The sequence below is a fragment of the Melopsittacus undulatus genome, chromosome 13, assembly GCF_012275295.1.
Source record: "Melopsittacus undulatus isolate bMelUnd1 chromosome 13, bMelUnd1.mat.Z, whole genome shotgun sequence".
NCBI classification, from domain to species: Eukaryota; Metazoa; Chordata; class Aves; order Psittaciformes; family Psittaculidae; genus Melopsittacus; species Melopsittacus undulatus.
Genome location: NC_047539.1, coordinates 10,888,890 through 10,909,315, shown reverse-complemented (window position 1 = coordinate 10,909,315; position 20,426 = coordinate 10,888,890). Strand labels below are relative to the sequence as shown.

The 20,426-nt window shown below is 61.0% G+C and overlaps 4 protein-coding genes across 7 annotated transcripts; 2 read left to right on the top strand and 2 right to left on the bottom strand.

Moving 5' to 3' along the window:
* The first annotated feature begins 5,355 nt into the window (after positions 1-5,355).
* METTL27 (methyltransferase like 27) lies at positions 5,356-7,665 on the top strand. The gene is made up of 6 exons (XM_005139628.3): positions 5,356-5,467; positions 5,541-5,669; positions 5,741-5,876; positions 5,950-6,042; positions 6,366-6,628; positions 6,836-7,665. The coding sequence occupies exons 1-5, from the start codon at positions 5,360-5,362 to the stop codon at positions 6,602-6,604; spliced, it is 705 nt and encodes a 234-aa protein (XP_005139685.2). The 5' UTR covers positions 5,356-5,359; the 3' UTR covers positions 6,605-6,628; positions 6,836-7,665.
* A 259-nt stretch (positions 7,666-7,924) lies between these two features.
* LOC101868057 (claudin-4-like) lies at positions 7,925-15,936 on the bottom strand. 4 transcript variants are annotated; one of them, XM_034069077.1, is made up of 3 exons: positions 10,661-10,793; positions 8,853-8,961; positions 7,926-8,777 (listed from the first exon to the last, which is right to left on the bottom strand). In XM_034069077.1, the coding sequence occupies exons 2-3, from the start codon at positions 8,856-8,858 to the stop codon at positions 8,127-8,129; spliced, it is 657 nt and encodes a 218-aa protein (XP_033924968.1). In that variant the 5' UTR covers positions 8,859-8,961; positions 10,661-10,793; the 3' UTR covers positions 7,926-8,126. The 4 variants fall into 4 exon arrangements, with proteins under 4 accessions (XP_005139683.1, XP_033924967.1, XP_033924968.1 ...); XM_005139626.4 differs by lacking the exons at positions 8,853-8,961; positions 10,661-10,793 and adding an exon at positions 15,797-15,936 and having other exon boundaries at positions 7,925-8,777; XM_034069076.1 differs by lacking the exon at positions 10,661-10,793 and having other exon boundaries at positions 7,925-8,777; positions 8,853-9,346.
* On the bottom strand, positions 10,906-15,764 carry LOC101868226 (claudin-4). Its single transcript, XM_031042498.2, has one exon. The coding sequence runs from the start codon at positions 12,323-12,325 to the stop codon at positions 11,696-11,698; it is 630 nt and encodes a 209-aa protein (XP_030898358.2). The 5' UTR covers positions 12,326-15,764; the 3' UTR covers positions 10,906-11,695.
* A 2,649-nt stretch (positions 15,937-18,585) lies between the features above and the next one.
* On the top strand, positions 18,586-19,693 carry LOC101868390 (claudin-3). Its single transcript, XM_005139627.3, has one exon. It carries the CDS (start codon positions 18,663-18,665, stop codon positions 19,305-19,307), a length of 645 nt encoding a protein of 214 aa, XP_005139684.1. The 5' UTR covers positions 18,586-18,662; the 3' UTR covers positions 19,308-19,693.
* Positions 19,694-20,426: the final 733 nt, after the last annotated feature.

Genomic DNA, 20,426 nt, shown 5'->3' with positions numbered 1-20,426 from the left:
TTGTTCTCAAAGGTAATCCACAGGAGTGGATTTCATGTTCAGAGTGCTCCAAGACAAAAACCCCCATACAGCATCTGAGAATATGGGCTTTATCCCAAGGCCCTTTGCCCAGAGCTCCAGCCCAGCCCTGCCACCATGGTGCCAGCTGCGCTCCCCAACAACGCCTAAGCAGAAGAGGTAAGTAACCAACCAGCCACCCCAGAGCCATGGTCACACCTCCCCAGGACCACTGGGACAACAGGGACCCCCTTCACCTTCCCTGAAAAGCCTTGGAATGTATGGGCCATCTCCAGCAGATCGTGCTGCATCTGCCCATGCACTCATGTTACCCTGTCTCTAATGGTTCAATGCTGTTTCCACTGTCTGTGCCCCTCCTCCTTGTTGTTCAGATAATTACAGATTCCTGGCCTCTCCCTTAAAGCTGTTCCTAAAGGACCAGGCAGCTGTGCTGCCCTAGGAGTTATTACATAGCATTTCTCAGTCCATAGACTTCATTTTGCTGCTCTCCTTCCTTCCTTCCTTTTCCAAGACATTAATTGCACATCCTTTTCCAGCTGCAACTGTAAGTTAGGATAGAGCCACCACTAGACTGCCTAACCAGGCCATTTGGATCAGCATGGACTGGAGAGCATTCAGACAAGCAGCCCAAGCCAGGAAATCCAAAGATGCAAACCCCTTCAAACCTGAGATCCTGCAGCAAAGGGAGGGCAAAACTCCACAGCCACGATTGACATCCTATCAACCATAAGAGAACGTGTCCCCAAGCTCTAGGACAGACAAGCTCTCAGTCCATGGTCACCATCACCCAAAACGTCTCAGCCCATTGCTCTCTGCTGGTCAATCCAGGCTCAAAGACACTTCTGTATTTTCTGTGCATGCTCTGACTGTGACACATGGTCCATGAGTTGTGACTTCATTCCAGTTGGAACTGGTAAAGTTCAGCTCCGGTTCAGCCCAGTACAAGAAAAAACAATGGTGTGACCTATTTGGCTCCATTCCCCAAAGGAACCGCACAGTCCTCATCAGGCAGGATGGGCAGGGGTGAAGCGACCAAGGGATCCTTGTCCCTCCTAAAGGCGAGCTTCTGGGCTCACAGCAGAACTGGAATTCACAGACCCCCCTGTCTTGGCTCCAGGAGATAATGCAAGAGCCTGGGATAAAATAAATAGGGGCAATTGGGTGCAGCAGTTCATCCTCCTTCCTATCTGTAAAGCTGAGTGCTGGTGGAGGGGATTACAGAGCTCTTTGTAAGATTCAGATACTCAAATGCCACCTGAACACTGGTGCAGGCAGAGCTGAGGTGGTTTGACCCCACCAAATGGCCAGAAGGGTTTCAGGATCATCACGATAGCATCACATCACATCACTGTGTGCTTGGGCTACAGCCAGCCCCACTGAAAGCACTGAGTCACAAGAAATCCTTTGTTTATTTATGGCCACTAATCCTCTCGTTAACTCCTGCTTCAGCGCAAGTTTGCACCTTATTACTGAGCTGAACTTTATTGACTCCCACTTCCACCCTCTGGATCTCATCCAGCCTGTGCCTGGTGCTTCCCAGGAGGTGGCAGTCACTTCCTGACGTACAGATTCAAAGCAGGGAAGTCAGCGGTGAGATCCCGTGGAGCCAGGAGTGCCAGAACCCAAACTGACCCTGTCAAGCATCTGTACCCCTGCCTGACCCCAGGGAAAGCATCCACCCCATCGCCAGACCAAGAGGCTGGAAAACACCCAAGTGCCAGGCTCTGAGCGCCCATGGGTGCAAATACTTTGTTCCCACCCAGTCGTCATGTCTGAAGGCTACATGCAGAAGCTGAACGCTCAAATGCCGGCAGCATTGTGCTGTTCTAGGGGGGTCTTTTGGTCATCGTGGTACCCAGGACCTGCCAGGCCCTTTGTCCCAAGGAACTGTGTGGGGCAGAGCACCTCCAGGGCAGGGTGATGCAAGAGGCTGTGGTGCTGGGGTGAGGGATGGGGTGGGAGGCACCTGGGAGGGCTGGCAAAGTACAAGCTGAAGGGGTCTGATTGCTCCATAAACTCCAGGGATGGATGTGGGTGCCAAGGCAGCCCTGGCAGGGGAGCAACTGGGCTAGGGCTGGTGCCTCTATGGCTCTTGTGAGCTCCCAGCAGCCGCTGACAGCAGGAGCTGCTCGGAGCAGGAGCTGGACACACACAAGGAGCTAACAAGGATGCTCATTGCAGCCTCCAGCCACATTCCATCCCTCACCCCACAAGCAGAGCCATCACCGGTGCTGATGGCCCAGGATGCAGGGGCATATGTGCGATGGATATCATCTCAAAGCACTTGGACGTGTCAGGGTGTCCACAAGAACACAAGCCTCATGCATGTGCCTCCCTCTGTGGTCTTGCTTGGAACCTGCTGTCCATGGCAAGTGATGCCACTGGGCTCATGCATGGCTCTGTGGACAACCCAGGAAGACTCTGGGGCACACAGGATCATGGGACCCAGCATCCTGCGGCTCCTGAATGAAGAGCCTTAAGGACTTCCCTCCATAGAGTCACAGAATCACAGTCAACCAGGTTGGAAAAGACCTTTAAGATCATCAAGTCCAACAGCACTGCCAAGGCCACCACTAACCCATGGCACTGAGGGCCTTGTCTACACGGTATGTGAACACTTCCAGGGACAGTGATTCCACCACTGCCTTGCGCAGCCTATTCCAATGCCTGAGCACCCTCTGGGGAAGGAATTGTTCCTAATATCCAAAGCAAGCACTGGTTTGCCCAGTCCCACCCTGAAGGTTATGAGTGTCCTGCACAAGCCCTGAGTAATGCAAGCACAACCACATATGCCAGGTGTACCGACTGCCACCCCACATCTTCCCTAGGGGTCCACGATGGCTGGGATGTGGGTCTACAGGGAGGGGAGAAGGCAGACAACATGACTAGAGCTGGCAGAGCCCAACCTGGAGGTGCCTGGCCCAACAGAGGACACAAACTCAGCTCAGACTTGGTGTTTCCCATCCCCTGTCTCAGCTGAGTTGCAGGTTCGAGGACAAGAGACCTGCCTAAGCTACTGTTCCTCCTCTGCTGAGTGATAATGGGGACATCCCATTAGAGCAGTGGCAATGGCCCAGCCCCAGCTCCAGGGTCCCAGCAAGACATGGCACTAATGTCATGGCAATAATGTACCCCACACAGCCAGCACAGCCAGGGCACAGCCAGACCTGCTGCCCCAGGTATGGGACAAAGCACCCCAAGAAACTGCACCATGGCAGCAGGATGGCACATGCCCGAGCAGGAGCAGGGCCACATGCCAGGATAAAGTTCCAGCCTCAGCACTGGCACTGGCCACAGGGAAGCTCCAATCTGCCACAACCTGCTGCCCCCACCACCCTGCCCTGCATCCTCAGGGGACATTCCAAACCCAGACTGTCCAGCACTGATTCCAAGGCAGCCCAAAGCTGCTGTGACATGGGGTGAAGCTGTTTGCACAGCTGTGCTCTGCACGGCTGAGCCAGCCCCAGGAAGGTGATGTTTGGAAAAACGCCAGCTTATCTGGGGCTGGGTATGTGCAGATTGAAGCTCGGGGAAGGCACGACCCAGGGGCAGCCTGACGGGCAGTGCAGGAGGATGCTGGCCGTGTATCCTGCCTCTGGCTTATTTTGTGAATGAAGGTCGGACTTCAATTAGTGGTAGGAACCATTCTGGGAGTCTGAAAGCCATTACCAGAGACCTAACCCAGCCGCATATGTGATGCCAGAGAAGGGGATGCCCCCAAGCTCGGGAGCGGGATCCTGAGTGCCTGTGGCTGCAGAGGGGACAAAGTGCCCATGAAGGTGGCAGGCACGGTGCTCACCGGCACGGTCCGGGAGTCACCCGTGTGCGCTCGGCGTGCGGGGCAGGGTCCCCGCTCCGTGAGTCCGACCCCGCCGCAGCCCCTCTCGTCTCCGCCGCTTCCCCGAACGATGCTCCCCCGCTGGTCCCGGCGGTGTTACCGGAGCTCCCTCTCGAGGCCCCGGGCAGCACTGCCGGGCCAGGGGCAGTGCACCCGGCACGGAGCCGCGGACCGGTCCCCGCAGGGCTGCGGCCGTGAAGCGGCAGCTGCCGGGGACAGCAGCGGGGCAGCAACGGGATGTCCGAAGGGTGGTGAGAGCCAGCGGCTCCTTCAGGGCACCCCCATTGATCAGAGCCGGGTTTCGCTCCTGGAAGAAGCCGAAAGCCAAGCAATGGGTTACAGCAGCTGAGGGGAGTCCCCCACACAAGAGCTTGTCCCTCGTCCTCCACTATGAACATCGACAGTTGATTTAGCAGAAGACATGAGTCACTCCCAATGTGGCAGAGACTCATTCAGCAGCGAGTGTACGGCCTCTGGCATCCTGTCTGCCCCAGAGCTAACAAACGTCTTCTCTTAATCATCTGGATACAGTATGTTGTGAATGCTGGGCACCTGTATCAGGCATTCTATGGGATGACCCAGAGAAGACATCTTACCACCTCCCCATGCATCATGTTGGCACTCACTGATGTTTCTTGTCCTGCTCCCCATGAGCAGAACTCAAACTTGATCTAAGCAAGATGTTCCTCCCCCTTTCCAACCCGAGGTCCACACTCCTGTCCTCTGTCTCTGACCATACATCTTCTCCCTGGGAGGGAGGACAAGCACCCACGGGAGCTGTTGGGCGGCTGGAGATGGACGGATGCAGCAGGACATGAAGGACCAGTGGTGGGTGTCCTCCTCCACAGGGGCTGGAAAGTTGCTCAGTGTCATGATGGCCCAGGTGGTGGCAGAGGAGCTCAGTCACCACTCACTCAGCACCGGGTGAAGGTCCAAGCATCTGGAGAAGACACGGATGGCAGCACAGAGGTGACAGCACAGCACCAGGGAGCAGGGACCCTGCCCAGGACAGCAGTGACCCCCACCCATGACAGAGCAGCAGTGGGGTGGGACAGGGCCAGATGACACCTCAGGGAGCAGGTGATGGCCATGGCGCACTCGGTGCCATAACCACAAACACTCCATCATCCCCCAGTGCACTCGGTGATGTCCCCCAGCTCATCCCCTCTTGCACTCAATCCACCTGTGACCCTTGGTGCTGCCTCCCCAGGACCCTTGGTGCTGTCACCCCCGGGGCACTGGTGCTGTCCCCGCTTGGGACCCTTTGTGGACCCCCCCGGCGCACTTGGTCGCGCCCGGGTCACCGCTCCGTCTAACGGAGCTGGACTGCGGCGGCCAAAGGGGAGCGGGGGCGTGACCGGGCCGGATACACGGAGCCAATAGAGCGCGGGGGGCGTATCCACGGCAGAGGGTGCGGAGCCAATAGGGTGCGGCGGGCGGGGTAACGGAGCCAATGGTGTGCTGGGGGGGGGGGGGGGGGGCGGGGCCAATGGGGCGCACGGGATGCTGCTGGCGGCGGCGGTGCGGGAGCGGGTGGCGGCGGTTCACGGGGGTGTGGGGCTGCCCGAGTGCTTGCGGCTGTACGATGGTTGGGCCGCCCGCTACGAGCAGGTACCGGGCCGGGGGCCGGGAGGATGCTCCGCTCAGCTCCGGTCCCCTCGCCTCTGACCGCCGTGTCCCGCAGGATGTGGCGGCTCTGGAGTACCGGGCACCGCACTTGGCCGCCGCTTCGCTCGCCTTCGCCTTCCCCACACCGCCCGCTGAGGCGCGGCTGCTCGACGTGGCCTGTGGCACCGGGCTTGTAGCACGGGAGGTACCGGCCGGAACGGGGATGGGGATGGGGAGGGCGGCGATGGGAGGTAACGGAGCCGCCTCTCACCGTAGCTCCACCGCTACGGCTTCCGCTGCCTGCACGGCGTGGACGGCAGCGCGGGGATGCTGGAGCGGGCACGGAGCACGGGACTCTACCAGGAGCTGCGGCAGTGCGTCCTGGGCAGGGAGCCCCTGCCCGCCCCCGCAGGTAACGGGACGGCACCGGTGGGGACGGGGCTGCCCCGGAGGGTGCCCACGGTGATCCACGTTTGCCCCCCCAGAGCACTACGACGCCGTGACGCTGGTGGGGGCTCTGGGCGAGGGGCAAGTGCCGAGCGCGGCCGTGCCGGAGCTGTTGCGTGTCACCAAACCGGGTGAGGGGTGTCCCCCATTGTCCTCTCCCCACCGGGACCCCACGACAGGAACACGAGTCCCTGGTCCCCGGCTGGGCACTGGTCCGCGGGCACAGCCAGGACGTGGCCTTGTCCCTGCCGTCGGGTACAGGCAGGGACTTACAGCGGCTCCCTGGCCCTGCCTGCTGGCAGGGGATGCGGCAGAAGGCGGAGGTGGCACTGGCGTCCTGCCTGTCCCCTGCCCACAGGCCTGGCAGGGTCTCGCTGCCTCCCCATGCTCCCCCTTTCAGAGGGGAGCCATCCCCAGTGGGGAACACTCAGCATCAGCGTCTCTCTCTCTGCAGGAGGCTTTCTGTGCCTGACAACCAGGAGCAACCCCTCGAACCTGCGGTACAAGGCAGAGCTGGAGGCGGTGCTGGAGGAGCTGGAGAGGCAGGGAGCCTGGCGAAAGGTGCTGGCGCAGGAGGTGGAGCGCTGGGAGAAGGCCACCTCCGAGGAGGAGAGCACGCAGGGCACCGGCTACATCTCTGGTGTGGTCTATGTCTATTGGAAATGCCCTGTGCCCCCTCTCGAGGAGGGCTGAGAGCCAACGGGCTCTGGGCTGGGGGTGAGCACTTGGCCCCTTCTGAAACCCAATCCTGCAGTGGGGCAGCTGCTGGGGGGGACAGCGATTTTGGGGAGTCTCCACATTCCCTTCCCTGGCTCCCTCCCGTGGAGGTCTGGGCCCTGGGGACCTTGCCTGCTTTTCAGCATGGGGAGGGTCTCCTGGGCTCTGACATTCAGGTGCTGTCCCCAACACTGTGATGTCTCACAGACCCACCTGGCTGTCCAGAACCATCTCCAGTCTGGAATGTCTTCTGCATATCCACCTCTCAGCCCTCATGGTCAAAATCTGGATTCTTCTTCATCTTCCCCACCCCAGACCCCTGTGGTCTTCACCTGTGGACTGCTGGAAGAGGGTCCTGTGGTTTCCCACCCTTGTATCCCCAGGAGTTAACCCAGCACACCCTGAGGTGCAGGGGAACTCCACACCCAGACCAGGAGCTGCTGTGCCAAGATGACACCCAGCCAGAGAACCTTTCAAAGTGCCACATCAGCCTTTCACCCTACAGCAGCTGCTTAAGCTTCTCATTTTCATCCTACAGCTTTGTAGTTAATGGTCTGGGTGGGAAATAAGGTTGGAAGGGACTTGAGGAGCCGCCCAGCGTCTCCTGCCCAGCCTGTTTCCCAAGCCCCTCACCATGCTGCCTCCACTCTTCCCCTCCACGGCTCCCTTGGGAAGCTTTTTACCCAAATCTCTTGCTGGGATATTCCTTTTTTCCCCTTGTCTGTTCCCCACACCTGTTCCTGCTCATCCGGTTCCCATGGCCCTGGGGAACAGGTTACTTCCTTCCCCACACAAGCTCTTGTGCCTGTATCTATCCCCATCTCCCAGCCAGAGCATCCCAACCTCCCAAACTCATGCTGCCCATGTCATTCCTCCCCATTGCCCCCCACCCCCCCCGACCAGATCTTGGGGTCCCCCTCATGGGTAGCTGCCCTGCTTCCCTCTCCCCCCTCTTTGTCCCCAGCACTGTCCCCTGGGCAGCTGGGTGTTGTGGCTGTCCCCATCCTTGCACTTGGCTGTTTAATAAACCCCTTATCTGCCACTACACATTGTTCCTGCAGCAATGGGGCTGTGGACCCTGTGGGGATGACAGCCAGGAGCCAGGGAGGCCTTTTCCTGGGGTCCCCTCCCTGTGTCTGGGGCCCAAAGGATGGAGCTCTGGGAGCCTGGGGTCCCTCCATACCCCTCTTGTCCCTCAGCACCCCCTCCCTGCCTCAGTTTCCCTGCAGGGAGCACTCTGCCTGACTGTTGTCATGTCCTCCCCGCATTGCACTGATCAGAACCAGCTCAGGCAGCCTCAGTGGCACCAAGATATTTATTGCCCACGGGAAGCAGAGCACCTGCAAGCCAGGGAAGGGCATCCATGGGAAGGACGGTGCTGAGGGTGCAGCAGCATAGGGATGGGCAGGAGGAGGCAGTGCATGGTCAGGGGCTGGGGTGTGTATGCAGGATGGGGGCGATGGTGCTGTCCCTTGGGCAGGTACCCAGGTGCGGTGGCTCACACGTAGTCTTTCATGGCATAGCCCATCGGGGTGCAGGGTTTCATGGTTCTGTACTTCTTCTGGTAGGGGTCCTGCTGGGATGGGGGTCCTGCACAGCACAGGATGCCCCCACCAAAGAGCTGCAGGGCACTGGAAGCCCATCCAATGTAGAGGGCAGCTCCCAGCTCTCTCTTGAGGGCCTCAGGCACCATGGGGTTATAGAAGCGGTTGACGATGCTGTTGGCAGACCAGGAGACAGGGATGAGGAGCAGGATGCTAGCCAGGACAAAGGTGGCACCTGCCACCACAGAGATCTTGGTCTTGGTGCTCTTGTCATCCACGCAGCGGGTGCAGTCTGCTCCCGAGATGGAGGTGAGGAAGGCAAAGAAGGCCACGAAGATGGAGGTGACCACCAAGGCACGAGCCGCTTGCATGTCGGAGGTGAGCTCCAGGAGGGAATCGTAGCCCTTGCACTGCAGCTGCCCTGTGCTTTCATACACACAGTTCATCCACAGCCCTTCCCAGAAGACCTGGGCCACAACGATGTTGGAGCCGATGAAGGCCGTCACCTTCCACATGGGCAGTGCGCAGGTGAGGATGGAGCCGAGCCAGCCCAGCACAGCCAGCATCAGCCCAGCCAACTGCATCGTCACTGTTGCCATCAGCACCTGTGGGGACAGTCACAGCCATCACTCGAATGGCCACAGGCAGGGGCTTCCCTGCTGGGTGCATCCTATACCCACCTGCATGGGAACGGCTGAGACCAGCGTGGGGATGTGTGGGGCATGGGGAATTGCTGCAGGATGGCATGAGGACACTATAGGATGTCGCTGCAACCCAATATGGGGACACCTGTGGCAGTTAGCACTCAGATCATGAGGAGGCCGAGATGCAGGAGCCCCCATGTGTCATGGAGCCCATACAATATCCCCACAGATCAGGGCAGTTCTTTGCCATTGCCCCATCTCCCCCAGGACAAGGGCATGGCCAGTGCCAGGGAGGGGATGGCTTCCAGGGAGCAGAACGATGGGCTCATTGTGTCCATCCTGGCATGCTCTCACCCCACATCCTGCTATGCCCAGCCCCTGCCCTGCTCCACCACTGGTGCTTCAGCCTTCCTGTCCATGACAAGGACATGGTACATTACATAAAAACAGACATTACAAAGAAGCTGTTCCCTGTGAGGGTGCTGAGGCGCTGGCACAGGGTGCCCAGAGCAGCTGTGGCTGCCCCATCCCTGGCAGTGCTCAAGGCCAGGTTGGACACAGGGGCTCAGAGCAAGCCCTGCCTGTGGCAGGGGATTGGAACTGGATGAGCTTTAAGGTCCCTTCCGACCCAAACCAGTCTGTGGTTGTCTGACTCTATGAGCATCACGCTGGGGGCCACAGGCAGCCCCTGCCCTCACTGCAATAGCGTCTGCTCCCTGTCCAGGGGCAGGTTTTGCTTTGCCCTTGGCAGCCACGCTGCAGCACCCTTTGGACCTGGGATTTCCTCTCTGGGGCGCTGGAAATGGGTCAGAGGCCAGGCCTGAATCCTTCCCACCGGGAGCAGCACCAGGAGCCCCAGAAGAGGCTGCAGAGCCCAGGGTCATGCAGGCATCACCCCTGTAAGAGGTGGCCGGTACAGGAAGGGGGGATACATTGGACACAACGATAGCTCCAGCACAGTCACACACAGACACTGTGGGCCCTGGCTCAGCCCAAATCCTCGTTCAGTCCCACATGGAGCAGGGCCCAGTGCTGCCATGGGGCAAAGTGCGCTCTGCGCCCATGGGTGCTTGCGCCCGCACTTGGCAGCTGCAGCCGGTGGAGTATTTATGAGCCCCAAGCAGCAGTGGGGTATCGGCTGAGCCTGGCACACCCTGTGGCATGTATGGCAGGTTTCACCCTCCTTTCCCTGATCCCAGCTTCAGTTTCTCCCACGTCTCCTTCCTTATTGCAGCACCACTCCTTCCCCAGCACCTTCCATCCCTCAGCATCCTGATGGATACCCAGTACTGGAACTTTGCCTCTGCTGGTCCACAAAAGCCCCTTTGGACCAAAACTAAAGTCACTCTCCCCAGGAAAGGGAGACCAGCTTCCAGGCAGGCCAGGTAGCCATCCCAGGCATCCTTCCCCAGCCAGCAGGACCTGGACCACAAGAGACACCCAAAATGGGGTGCATGCCTGCCTGCCTGCAGCAGGTCAAGCTCTTCCCCTCTGGATCCTGGCAGGGATGCTCACAGGAGCATCACTGACATTTCCACCCAGCCACCAGCACCATTCCCATTCCAGGGATGGGGAAGCTGGGACGCCTCCAGCCCCCACACCCAGATGAGACGCCCAGAGCCAGGCAGCCAACATCTCCCCACATCCCAACATCTCCCCACATCCCAACATCCCCCGAGGCGGATGGAAGGTGTTCCCAAGCCTGCACCCCAGCACAGCCTGCTGTGCCGGAACTGAGATAGGCAAAACACTCAGCGTTGCCCACGCCAGCCCCGGGGTGCTCCCAGCACCCAGTGGCACCCAGTACCAGTGCTTCCCAATCCACCCTCACCAGTGCCCATCACCTTCTTCCTGGTCAACGGGAACATCCTGCAGGGACAAGCATGCGGCAGCCGCAACCGGCACCGCCACGGCATTATGCTGCAGAGGCACCCATTGACATGAGGAGGGGAGCAGTGGGTGATGGCAGCAGGGGTCGGCACCGTGGGAGGCTCCAGGAAGCGGATTTGGGGATCTCAGAGGGATGGGGTCCATGGCACCGTCGCCAAGGCCGGTTTGGAGAGGGTAAAGAAAACGAAGCACAGTGAGGTCTGAGCAGCTGCCCGTTTAATGTGGGAAGGGATGGAGGGCAGCAGGACAGGGGGCATCACGAGCCACCCACCCCTGGCCCAAGCACCCCACTTGGGGAATGCCAAGCAGGACCATGGGGCTGGGTGCACCCCACAGGACTGGATCGGGCTGTGTGTGTGCACAGCCCTGCTTCAGTCCCTGACCGGTTCTCCCAGCCCAGCCACTGCCTTCCCACTCCCAGGATAATAACGCTCCCACCCCAGGGAGCTGCTGCCAGAATCCCATCAGCAGAGCCACTGCGAGCCCTAAAACTAGGTCAGCCACAACGCAGGGTTCTAGCAGGAGAGAGCCTCTGCTGCCCCTCAAAACCCTATGGGGTCTGCAGAGCCACCGTGTCCCCATGACCACCGGGACAGGTTTCCCGTCCCACCATCACCATCACCCCACCACGAGGGACACATCCCAGGGGAGGTTTTACCCATTGAGCGTCCTGTGCCACCCGCAGGACCGGCCCCGGGAGCTGTGTCACCATGCGGCACACCCCGATACCGGGAGATGCTCCAGGGAGGGGATCGGGTGGTGCCTCGGATGCTGGGTGCTGCGTGGGGAGCGGGACCCCCACCGGGGTGGGCAACCAGAGCAGGAGCTCCTTGTTCCCCGACTCAACTGGGATTGAAGGACCAGCTTCAATCCCCCGTGGAACAAAGGCAGCTCTGTCTGCCCTCCTCGCAGTGGGGCTGCTCTCCGCCGGTCCCCAGCCCGGGCAGGAGGGTCCCTGGTGCAACGGGTCCAGGCAGGCGCAGCGGCTCCTACACATAGTTGCTGGTTGGCAGCGAGCGGGCGGCTGTGAACTTGGCAGAGTAGGGCTTCTCTCCACGGGGCGGGCAGGAGCAGCAGAGGATCCCCCCCCCCAGCAGCAGCAGTGCCGAGGCTGCCCAACCCACGTAGAGGGATGAGCCCAGGTCCCGCTTCTGTGAGTTGGTGACCAGAGGGTTGTAGAAGTCCTGGATGATGCTGTTGGCTGACCAAGAGATGGGGATGAGGATGAGGATGCCGGATATGATGAAGATGATGCCAGAGAGGACCATGACCCTGGCTTTGGCGGTGTCGTCCTCTACGCAGTTGGTGCATTTGCCACCAGTGATGGAGAGCAGGGTGCCCAGTATGGCCGAGATGATAGACACCACCACCATGGCACGAGCGGCTTGCAGGTCCTGCGGCAATGCCAGCATGGAGTCATAGACCTTGCACTGCATCTGTCCCGTGCTCTGCACCACGCAGCTCATCCACAGCCCTTCCCAGATGATCTGGGCTACCACAATGTTGGTGCCGATGAAGGCCGTCTCCCTCCACATGGGCAGTGCGCAGCAGAGGATGGATGCCAACCAGCCGATGACGGAGAGAGCAATGCCCAGCACCTGCAGCCCCATGGAGGCCATCGCTTGCTGCCTGCACCCCTGCCCGCCTCCCACAGCGCAGTGCCGGCCGTGGGACCACGGCAGGCATTATATGCCTTTGCCGAGGGAGGAGCACCACCACTGCCGCCGTCCTGCCGCCAGCACCGGACCGAGGGGTAAAACCAGTTTCCCAGGATTCTTCCACTTGCATTCATTTCTCCCTGCAGCAATGACACTTAATATCCCGGCTGCTCCCATGGAGAAGGATGCCAGCGACGGGGATCAGGCCACCCAGGCAGGGGAACGTGTTCCACTGCTGCTCACAGGTGGGCAGGAGATGCCAACGGCAGCCACCGGGGCTCAGCCTGGGATGCTGAAGGAGAAATGTCTCTGCCATCACTGCCAACCCCTCCTGCCCCATCACTTGGATAGGGTCTCTTCATTCTTTCGTGCCTCAGTTTCCCCTCAGCTCCAGCAGCAATCCGGCCCCCCATGGCCCTGCTGTCCCAGCCCCACTGCCGGGCTCCGTGCCCAGGCAGGACACAAGCAGCTCTTGTTTGTTGCTTGGCGTCTGCACCAGTGCTCCCAGCCCTCCGCCAGGCCTCGGGCAGGAGGTGTCACCGCCCAGACCCACAAACCGGTTGGAGCAGCTGCCGGCTTCCCGCAGAGGAGAGACTGAGCTGCCCGGGGCCATGGGGGTCCAGACCCCAAAACACATCCCTGCCGAGCCAGCGTTCACACACCCACGGCTGCAGCACCCCTCTGCCTGCACTGCCTGCACTGCCTGCGCTGCCTGCGCTGACAGCCAGCCCGAGGGGTCAGGGCTGCAGAGGGACAGAGGTGGCTTTAAGGTGGAATGGTCTGGGTTGGAAGGGACCTTAAATCTCATCCACAGGGACACCTTGCACTCAGCAGCTTGCTTTAAGCACCATCCAACCCAGCCTTGAACATTGACAGGGATGGGGCACCCCATTGTGTTGGTTCATTTGGGTACAACCAGCCATACCCACCGGCCAGGCTTTGCTGATGCCAATTCTGATGCCAATACTGATACCAATGTTTTGGCACTGCCCAACCTCTCCTCCTTTAAACCATCCCACTGCACATCCCTGCCCTGCTCTCTCTGAAGCCCCTCCAGCATCTGCAAAAACACAGAATGAGGCTAGACATACTGCAAAGCGGACATTGCACTGTTCCACCAGCTCAGCTTAACCCCGGTTCTCTGGAATAGATAAGAGGGCCTGAGATTATCTCGGTTTTCCTGAGCACTGCCGTTACTGATAGCACCCACTTGCTGTGCTATTTGCAGCAGCTGCTGCCTGCACCGGGATCTCCCTGGGCAATGTGCCCCAGCGGGATGAGCCAAGTGGTCCATGCCCTGCAGTGATGTGAGGTTGCCAGTGCCCAGCACAGTGGGAGCAGGCACTCGGGGATGCTCGGGTCTCACTGCCCACCCTGACTCGTGGGGATGAGGCAGGGTCCTGTGTGACCTGTGCTGGAGCAGCCACCCAGGCACCAGGCCACACTGGGATGCTCCATCCATCCGTCCTTCTGGAGCACCCGCATTGCTTGCATTCCAGCATTCCCACCCCAGGGCCAGAGCCTCGTGGTCAAGGGCTCCCTTTAATCTGCAGGTTTCGGAGCACTCCTGTCAGGGCCCGAGGCTGAGCACGGCTTTCACCTCCCAGCACTGCCATAACCATTATTTGGGGCTGAAGAGGCACGCGCCCTCGTGGTGGATGGGTGTGCATGGGCCCTGTCCCCGCAGGCACATGGGGACATGCCTCTGGGCTGGGGACAAATAGCAAGGTGGGGACAGGGACTTCCCCGCGTGCAGGGCATCAAAGGTCTGAGCTGCTCCTGCTCCCCCTCAGAGCCAGGGCAGGCGCCAGCAGGGCCCTTCAACATCCCAGTACTGTAATTAAAGCCAGAACGTGACATATATGCAAACTGGTGTCTGCCACCCAGAAACAGTTCCCATTCCTTTCCCCACGTCCCCTGGTGAGGCACTCACCAGCCAGCCCCATGTCACCAGCAGGACAGATGGCTGCAGGCCTGGAGGGGAACAGAGGCAACAGCCAACCCTTGGGGCAGCATCCCATGCCCAGCATCAGCACCTTGTCCCCAGCACCCACCAAACCAGAGGATGCAGCACTGGTGGGACTGGGCACCACAGAGCCATTGGGGCCATCAACGCACGGGCACCAGCCCCACAGCCCCATCCTGGCTGCCCATGCCTGATGCATTGTGCAGGATATTCACCCCAGCTTTGTCCAGAGGCACTTGCAAGGAGACACGGCACAGGCACGTGTCCTGATGGACTACAGCCTCCTGCTCAGAAGGGATCTCCTACACCCCAGAACTAAGTGCTCATCCCATACCAAGCCTTTGCTACACAACGCTTGCCCCAGCAGCCATCTGGATGCCCACCCTGCCCCACATTCAGAAGGATGTGTAGGATGACGGGGTTCTGAGCCCCCATCCATGCTCCACTGCGCACTAATGGGCTTAGTGACAACAGAGCTCCCGTCATGGCACATCAGCCACCAGCCCTTTGTGGCTCAAGAAATGCCTTCCACTGATGGTCCCTACTTCATTGGGATGGGGATGTGCTGCAGCCCCATGGCTGGGCAGAGAGGCCATCCCCGGGCAGGGAGGAGGCATTAAACCTGGTCACTGGGCACACAGCAGAAGCTGCACCACCCTGACCTTCTCAGGGCAGAGGATGCCCCACAGCGAGAGGGCTCTGGGGCTATCCCCTGCCAATAGGCTTGGGGACATCCCCACCTCACCCATACACAGCTCTGGCTCAGACCCATGCTTTACCGAGAGCCACTCACTCCCCAGCACCCACACATGGACTCTCTGCCCCGGCTACCTTGAGGTCCCAGAAAGGTGGGTGACAGTCACCAGCAGCAGCGATCCACCAGGATCTCCAGCTTCACATCAGCCCTCCCCCTTTGCCAGCAGCTGGGAATTAGTTACCTGCAGCCCAGAGAACAAACGTTCCCAAAGCAGAGTCCTTGCCCAACATAACCCCCCTGACCAGCTCAAATCTGTGGAGTCAGGTTGTTTCCCACTATGGGAAAGCAAAGTCTGATCGGCGGGGCAGGAGAGGAGCTGTGGGGTCCCTGGGAGCACACTGCTGCAGGAGATGGGACCTTCAACCTGAAGTCACTTTGAAAACCAGAGCCCAGCCCAATTTGCTGAGCAACGAGTGGCTCTGAATGGCAAAAATACACCCGAGTGCTGCCATGGTGGTTGTCAAAGGGATGAGGGAGACAACGGCCGTGGCTCAGGACACGGGATGCGAGCGGTGCCATGGGGGTTCCCCTGCAGGTGATGCTCAGAGGAAGGGGGATGCTGCGGCAATGATCCGAAGCCATCGGGGTGGGGAGGCCCCCAGCACACCACATCATGGGTGAGCAGCTGGACCACAGCCCCCACCACCCTCAGCTCCATCCCCTCCCTGCCAGCAGACAGAGCCACCATTGATGGTCGGAGTCGCCTTACCTGCTCCTCGCTGCAGCCAAAGGGACTTCAACAATGGGCTCCTTGTGTGCCCTGGCCGGGGCAGAGCCAGCAGCCCCACGCCTGAAATATAAGCAGGCAAGGCAGCACTTACCGCCCCTGCCCTGCTCCCCGGGGGCAGCATGCCGTCACTGCCCAGACCACAGGGGACTGGGAACACCCCAAAACCCTGTGCCGATTGTGGGCGCACGTGAGCGGGACACAGCCCCACACCGCCTGGGGCAGTTTCTGCTGTCACCTCCTGCTCATCCTGGGGTGCTGGGTACACGGTAGGGATGGGGGATGCCTGTACTGAGGTGTCCCCCCCGTCAGTGCTTGTGTCCTTCCCGCAGCACAGGTGCACCAAATCAGTGATGCTCCCGTGACCCTTTGGTCTGAGCTTCATCTAAGGTCACCACATCATGAGGATCAAACCTGTTCCCATGCAGCCACCCCCCCTTCTCCCCATGCTGGGGGACCTGCTGTGGGTGACACTCCCCACCCCTTCCCAGCTGCGGAAGACAAGCAGAGGGGCTTCACTGGGGTGGGGGATACTACAGCCGGAGGGATGGAGATGCTGCAGGATCCCACAGGGATGCTGGCCTCACTCCATTGCTGTCCGTAAACACTGACATGGGTTTCCTCGCCACAAGAATGCCGGTGCCGGCACCCCAAAGAGGGTGATTTGCCCCTTCCTCAGCTGTGAGTCAGGTGATGGCCACTGCCCCGGGCCGGTGCAGTCTGTACTTTGGGCAATTTGGGATGACAGAGCCGGGACGCGGCGTGTGGGGCTCTGATTGCAGGGTCGGGGGATGCGCTGCTTTGCCCGCCCCCTCTCATCCCATCCCCGCCCAAGCAGCCCCTACCCCAGGGGTATCCCCATTGCCCCATGCACCTGCCTGGGGTATTCCCCTCTTTCCCTGCTCCACAGCAGTACCCACCGGTATTTCCCCCTGCCCCACAGCCCTGCCTGGGGTATCCCATTGCTCCGCAGCCCTGACTGCAATATCCCTCCCTACCACACACTCCTGCCTGGGGTATCCCCAGTGCCCCCCAGCCCCTGCAGCCATGCCTGCCCATGCAGCGGTTGGGTACATGTGCTGGTGTATGGTGTGCGTGCCATGGGGCGTGCGTGTGTGCACTGGTACCGCCGCCGGGCGCCTGTTCACCTGTGTCTGCCTGTGTGTTGAGGTGTCCCTGCCGGCAGAGGGTGTGCGTGTGTGTGTGTGCGTGTGCGTGTGTGTGTGTGAGCGTGTGTGAGGGCGGGGGGAGGGGGGGTGGTGTGTGCGCCTGCGCACAACCCGCCCCCCCGGGGCTGCTGCACACATTCGTGCCTGCAGACCTGGCAGCCGTCGGTCACTTCAGACCCCGCTCAGTTCTGGGGGTGATGCAGCTGATACACCCACCATCACCTGTTGGCAGCACCACCATCATGGGCACCCCAAGGTGACCCCCGAGGGCCAGGACTCACAGCACCCCTGAAGTAACAAGGGCACAAGGCCCTTGGGTGCTACTTGCATGGGCTCTCCTTCAGCAACACGTATGGGTACCCCCACAGCCACCAGTCCTAGCTGGCTGGGGGGGTGGCTTCAGATGCCCTTGGGAGGTGATTAGGGTACAAACAGGTGGCAGAAACCCACCTGGGCAGACAAAGGATGGGTTTGGGTTGCCATGGGCTGACAGAGGCTAACCTGACTGAACATGAAGTCACAGGATGGTGTAAGTCAGATACAGGTTGCTGCAAGGGGATGAATACAGGGTGCTTGGATGACATGGGGTTACAACAGCTGACCCAGCCAGATATGGGATTTTAAGGCTCTGTGGACCATCCAAAGCCAAGCCCCTTGGCTGTGGAGTGCTATGGGGTACAGCCAAGCAGCCATGGAGCTCTCCCATCAGTGCCTGAGCAGAGAGGGCTGCCTGCATCCCACCGTGCTCTTGAGTAGTTAATAAGTTGTAGAGGAGATTTTAGTGCAGGCAGGACCAAGCCCATGTCCAGCAACCACATTCCTTGGGGGCAGGGGGTGTTGGGAATACCATCGCTGCCATCGACACACAAGATTGGGGGGGGGAGGCAGTTGACAGGGGACACTCATGCACCCCAGAGCCATGGTTGGAGCCTTGCCTACACCTGCCCTGTGGGTTTTGATTCCCTTCCTGCTCAGGGTGACAGGGTGACGCTGCTGGGGCAGTTACATGCATTATCAGCTTCCTTCAAGCCCGTGAGATGTGAGCAGGATGAGTAAAGAGATTCATCATCTGCATGGGGATTCCCACCAGCACTCCCTGCCAAGGCAGGGTGGGAGCTGGAGGGCGGCTGGGCAGGGGGTACCTGCACCCATGGGTGCTCCTCTGCTGACAGGCAAAGAGGTTGCCCTTTGCACAGTCATGCTGTTAAACGTGAGCGCTGATAAGAGAGCCCCAGAAATAAGCCAAACCATGACCCTCCAGTACCTCCTTGGGAAGGGGGCAATGGCAAAGCCGAGGGATTTCCAGCTCCCTGAGGAAGGGGTTTCAGAGGGTCAGAATGAGCCATCGCCCTGAAACCACGGTGATAGCCGTGGCTGGTGGCGTCTCGGCCCCCCCTCCCTCCTTTCTCCAGTCTAACCTGGCGCCATCTCTGCAAACAAAGGGGAGGGTGTGGGACACGCAGGTGATGGTGACGATGACGGAGAAGCAGGAGAGGAGCGTCCAGCACTGAAACCCCACCCGGGGCGGGCGCTGGAGCTGGCCCCGCCAGCCCGTATAAGTGCAGGTGCACACAGGTGTAAGCTGATCCCCACCGGAGCAGCGACCGGAGAGCAGCGCGGTCTCGGTCCGTGGGTCCTCCTCCGCCATCGCCCGGCGCACGGCAGCGAAACCGTCCACCATGTCGATGGCTTTGGAAATCAGCGGTGTGGCCTTGTCCGTTCTGGGTTGGTTGTGCAGCATCATCTGCTGCGCGCTGCCCATGTGGAAGGTGACGGCCTTCATCGGCAACAACATTGTGACGGCCCAGATCATCTGGGAAGGGCTGTGGATGAACTGCGTGGTGCAGAGCACGGGGCAGATGCAGTGCAAGGTGTACGACTCCATGCTGGCCCTGCCGCAGGACCTGCAAGCCGCCCGCGCCCTCCTGGTGGTGGCCATCGTCTTGGCCATCCTGGGATTACTGGTGGCCATCGTGGGCGCTCAGTGCACCCGCTGCGTAGAGGATGAGAGCACCAAAGCCAAGATCACCATCGCCTCCGGCGTCATCTTCATCCTCTCCGGCATCATGACTCTCATCCCTGCGTCCTGGTCGGCCAATACCATCATTCGGGATTTCTACAACCCCTTGGTGCTTGACGCGCAGAAGCGGGAGCTGGGCGCCTCGCTCTACGTGGGCTGGGCAGCCTCTGCCCTCCTGCTGCTGGGGGGGTCCCTGCTGTGCTGCTCCTGCCCCCCCAAAGACGACAGGTACACCACCGGCAAGGTGGCCTACTCCGCCCCGCGCTCCGCCGTCACCAGCTACGACAAGAGGAACTATGTCTGAGACCCCTCAGGACCCCCCTCAATTCCCCACCCCTCTCCCCGAGACCCTCATCACCCTCCGGGGGGACAGGAGACAGCGGCACCGGGAGGGGGGGGCGCGAAGGAGGGGACGGCGACGGCCGCAGGGTCAGGGCCGGGCTATGTAAATAGAGACGGTTTCGGTTAAACAAGAGGCAGTTTCGGGTCGTCGGGAGAAGCGGCGCCCGGTGTGCCCCTGCCCACACCTACGGGACATGATAGGGATGGGGAAAGGGATAGGGATGGGAACGGTGCTCCCCCCCCTCGGTATCCCTCCCCCCTCACTGCTGCCGTCCGGGCACCGTCTGTCCCTGTTACGTGTTGTTCTGTACCGGTTACATTTGTCAATAAACGTGTCCTGTTTTGGTAGCCCGAGTATCCTTGGGGATTGAGTGGGCAAGATCCCACCTGGTGCCGGAGGGAGGCCGGGATCCAGCGCCCCAGGAGCCGCTCCGCACCCTCTGCCACCGCAGATCCCGGCGGCACCGGGTTGGGGGCCGGGGCTGTGTGCCCGGCCCGGGGGTCTCTGCTCCGCTCCGCCCCTTCGGGGGCAGCACAGTGGGGCCGGGAGGGGAACGGGCAGCGGCGCTCCCTGCCTGCGCGGTCCAAAGTCTGGCAGCGCAGATGAACACGGAGCCGCAGGGGGCGAGGCCGCCGCGGTACAACCGCTCCCCCCGCCGGGCCCAGCCGCGGCCCCGCAACGCTCCAGCGGGCAGGGACAAAGGGGAAGGAGCGACGCAGGTGCAGGGGCAGGGCCCGGGCCAGAGCAGGCAGCGGGGCCGAGGACCGGGGGCTCGGGGCGGCTCTCGGGAAAGCCCTGCCCGAGGGCACAGGTTCGCTGCCCACGGCCCCGCCGGCGGGTGCAGGCAGGAGCAGGCAGGAGCCGGTAACGGCAGCCCCCGCCCCCCCCTCGGGGCCCCTCCCCGTTCCCCGCTGCCGGCAGCGACAGCGCCCGTCGGGGCGGGGGCACGGCGAGGGGGGGGGGGGGGGGGGGGGGGGGCGGGTGCGGTCCTCCCGCCGCCAGGGGGCGCTCGGGGGCGGGGCCGCCGGCACGCACAGCGTCACTGCGCGCGCGCCCGCCGCCATGCTGCTCCGCCGGCTG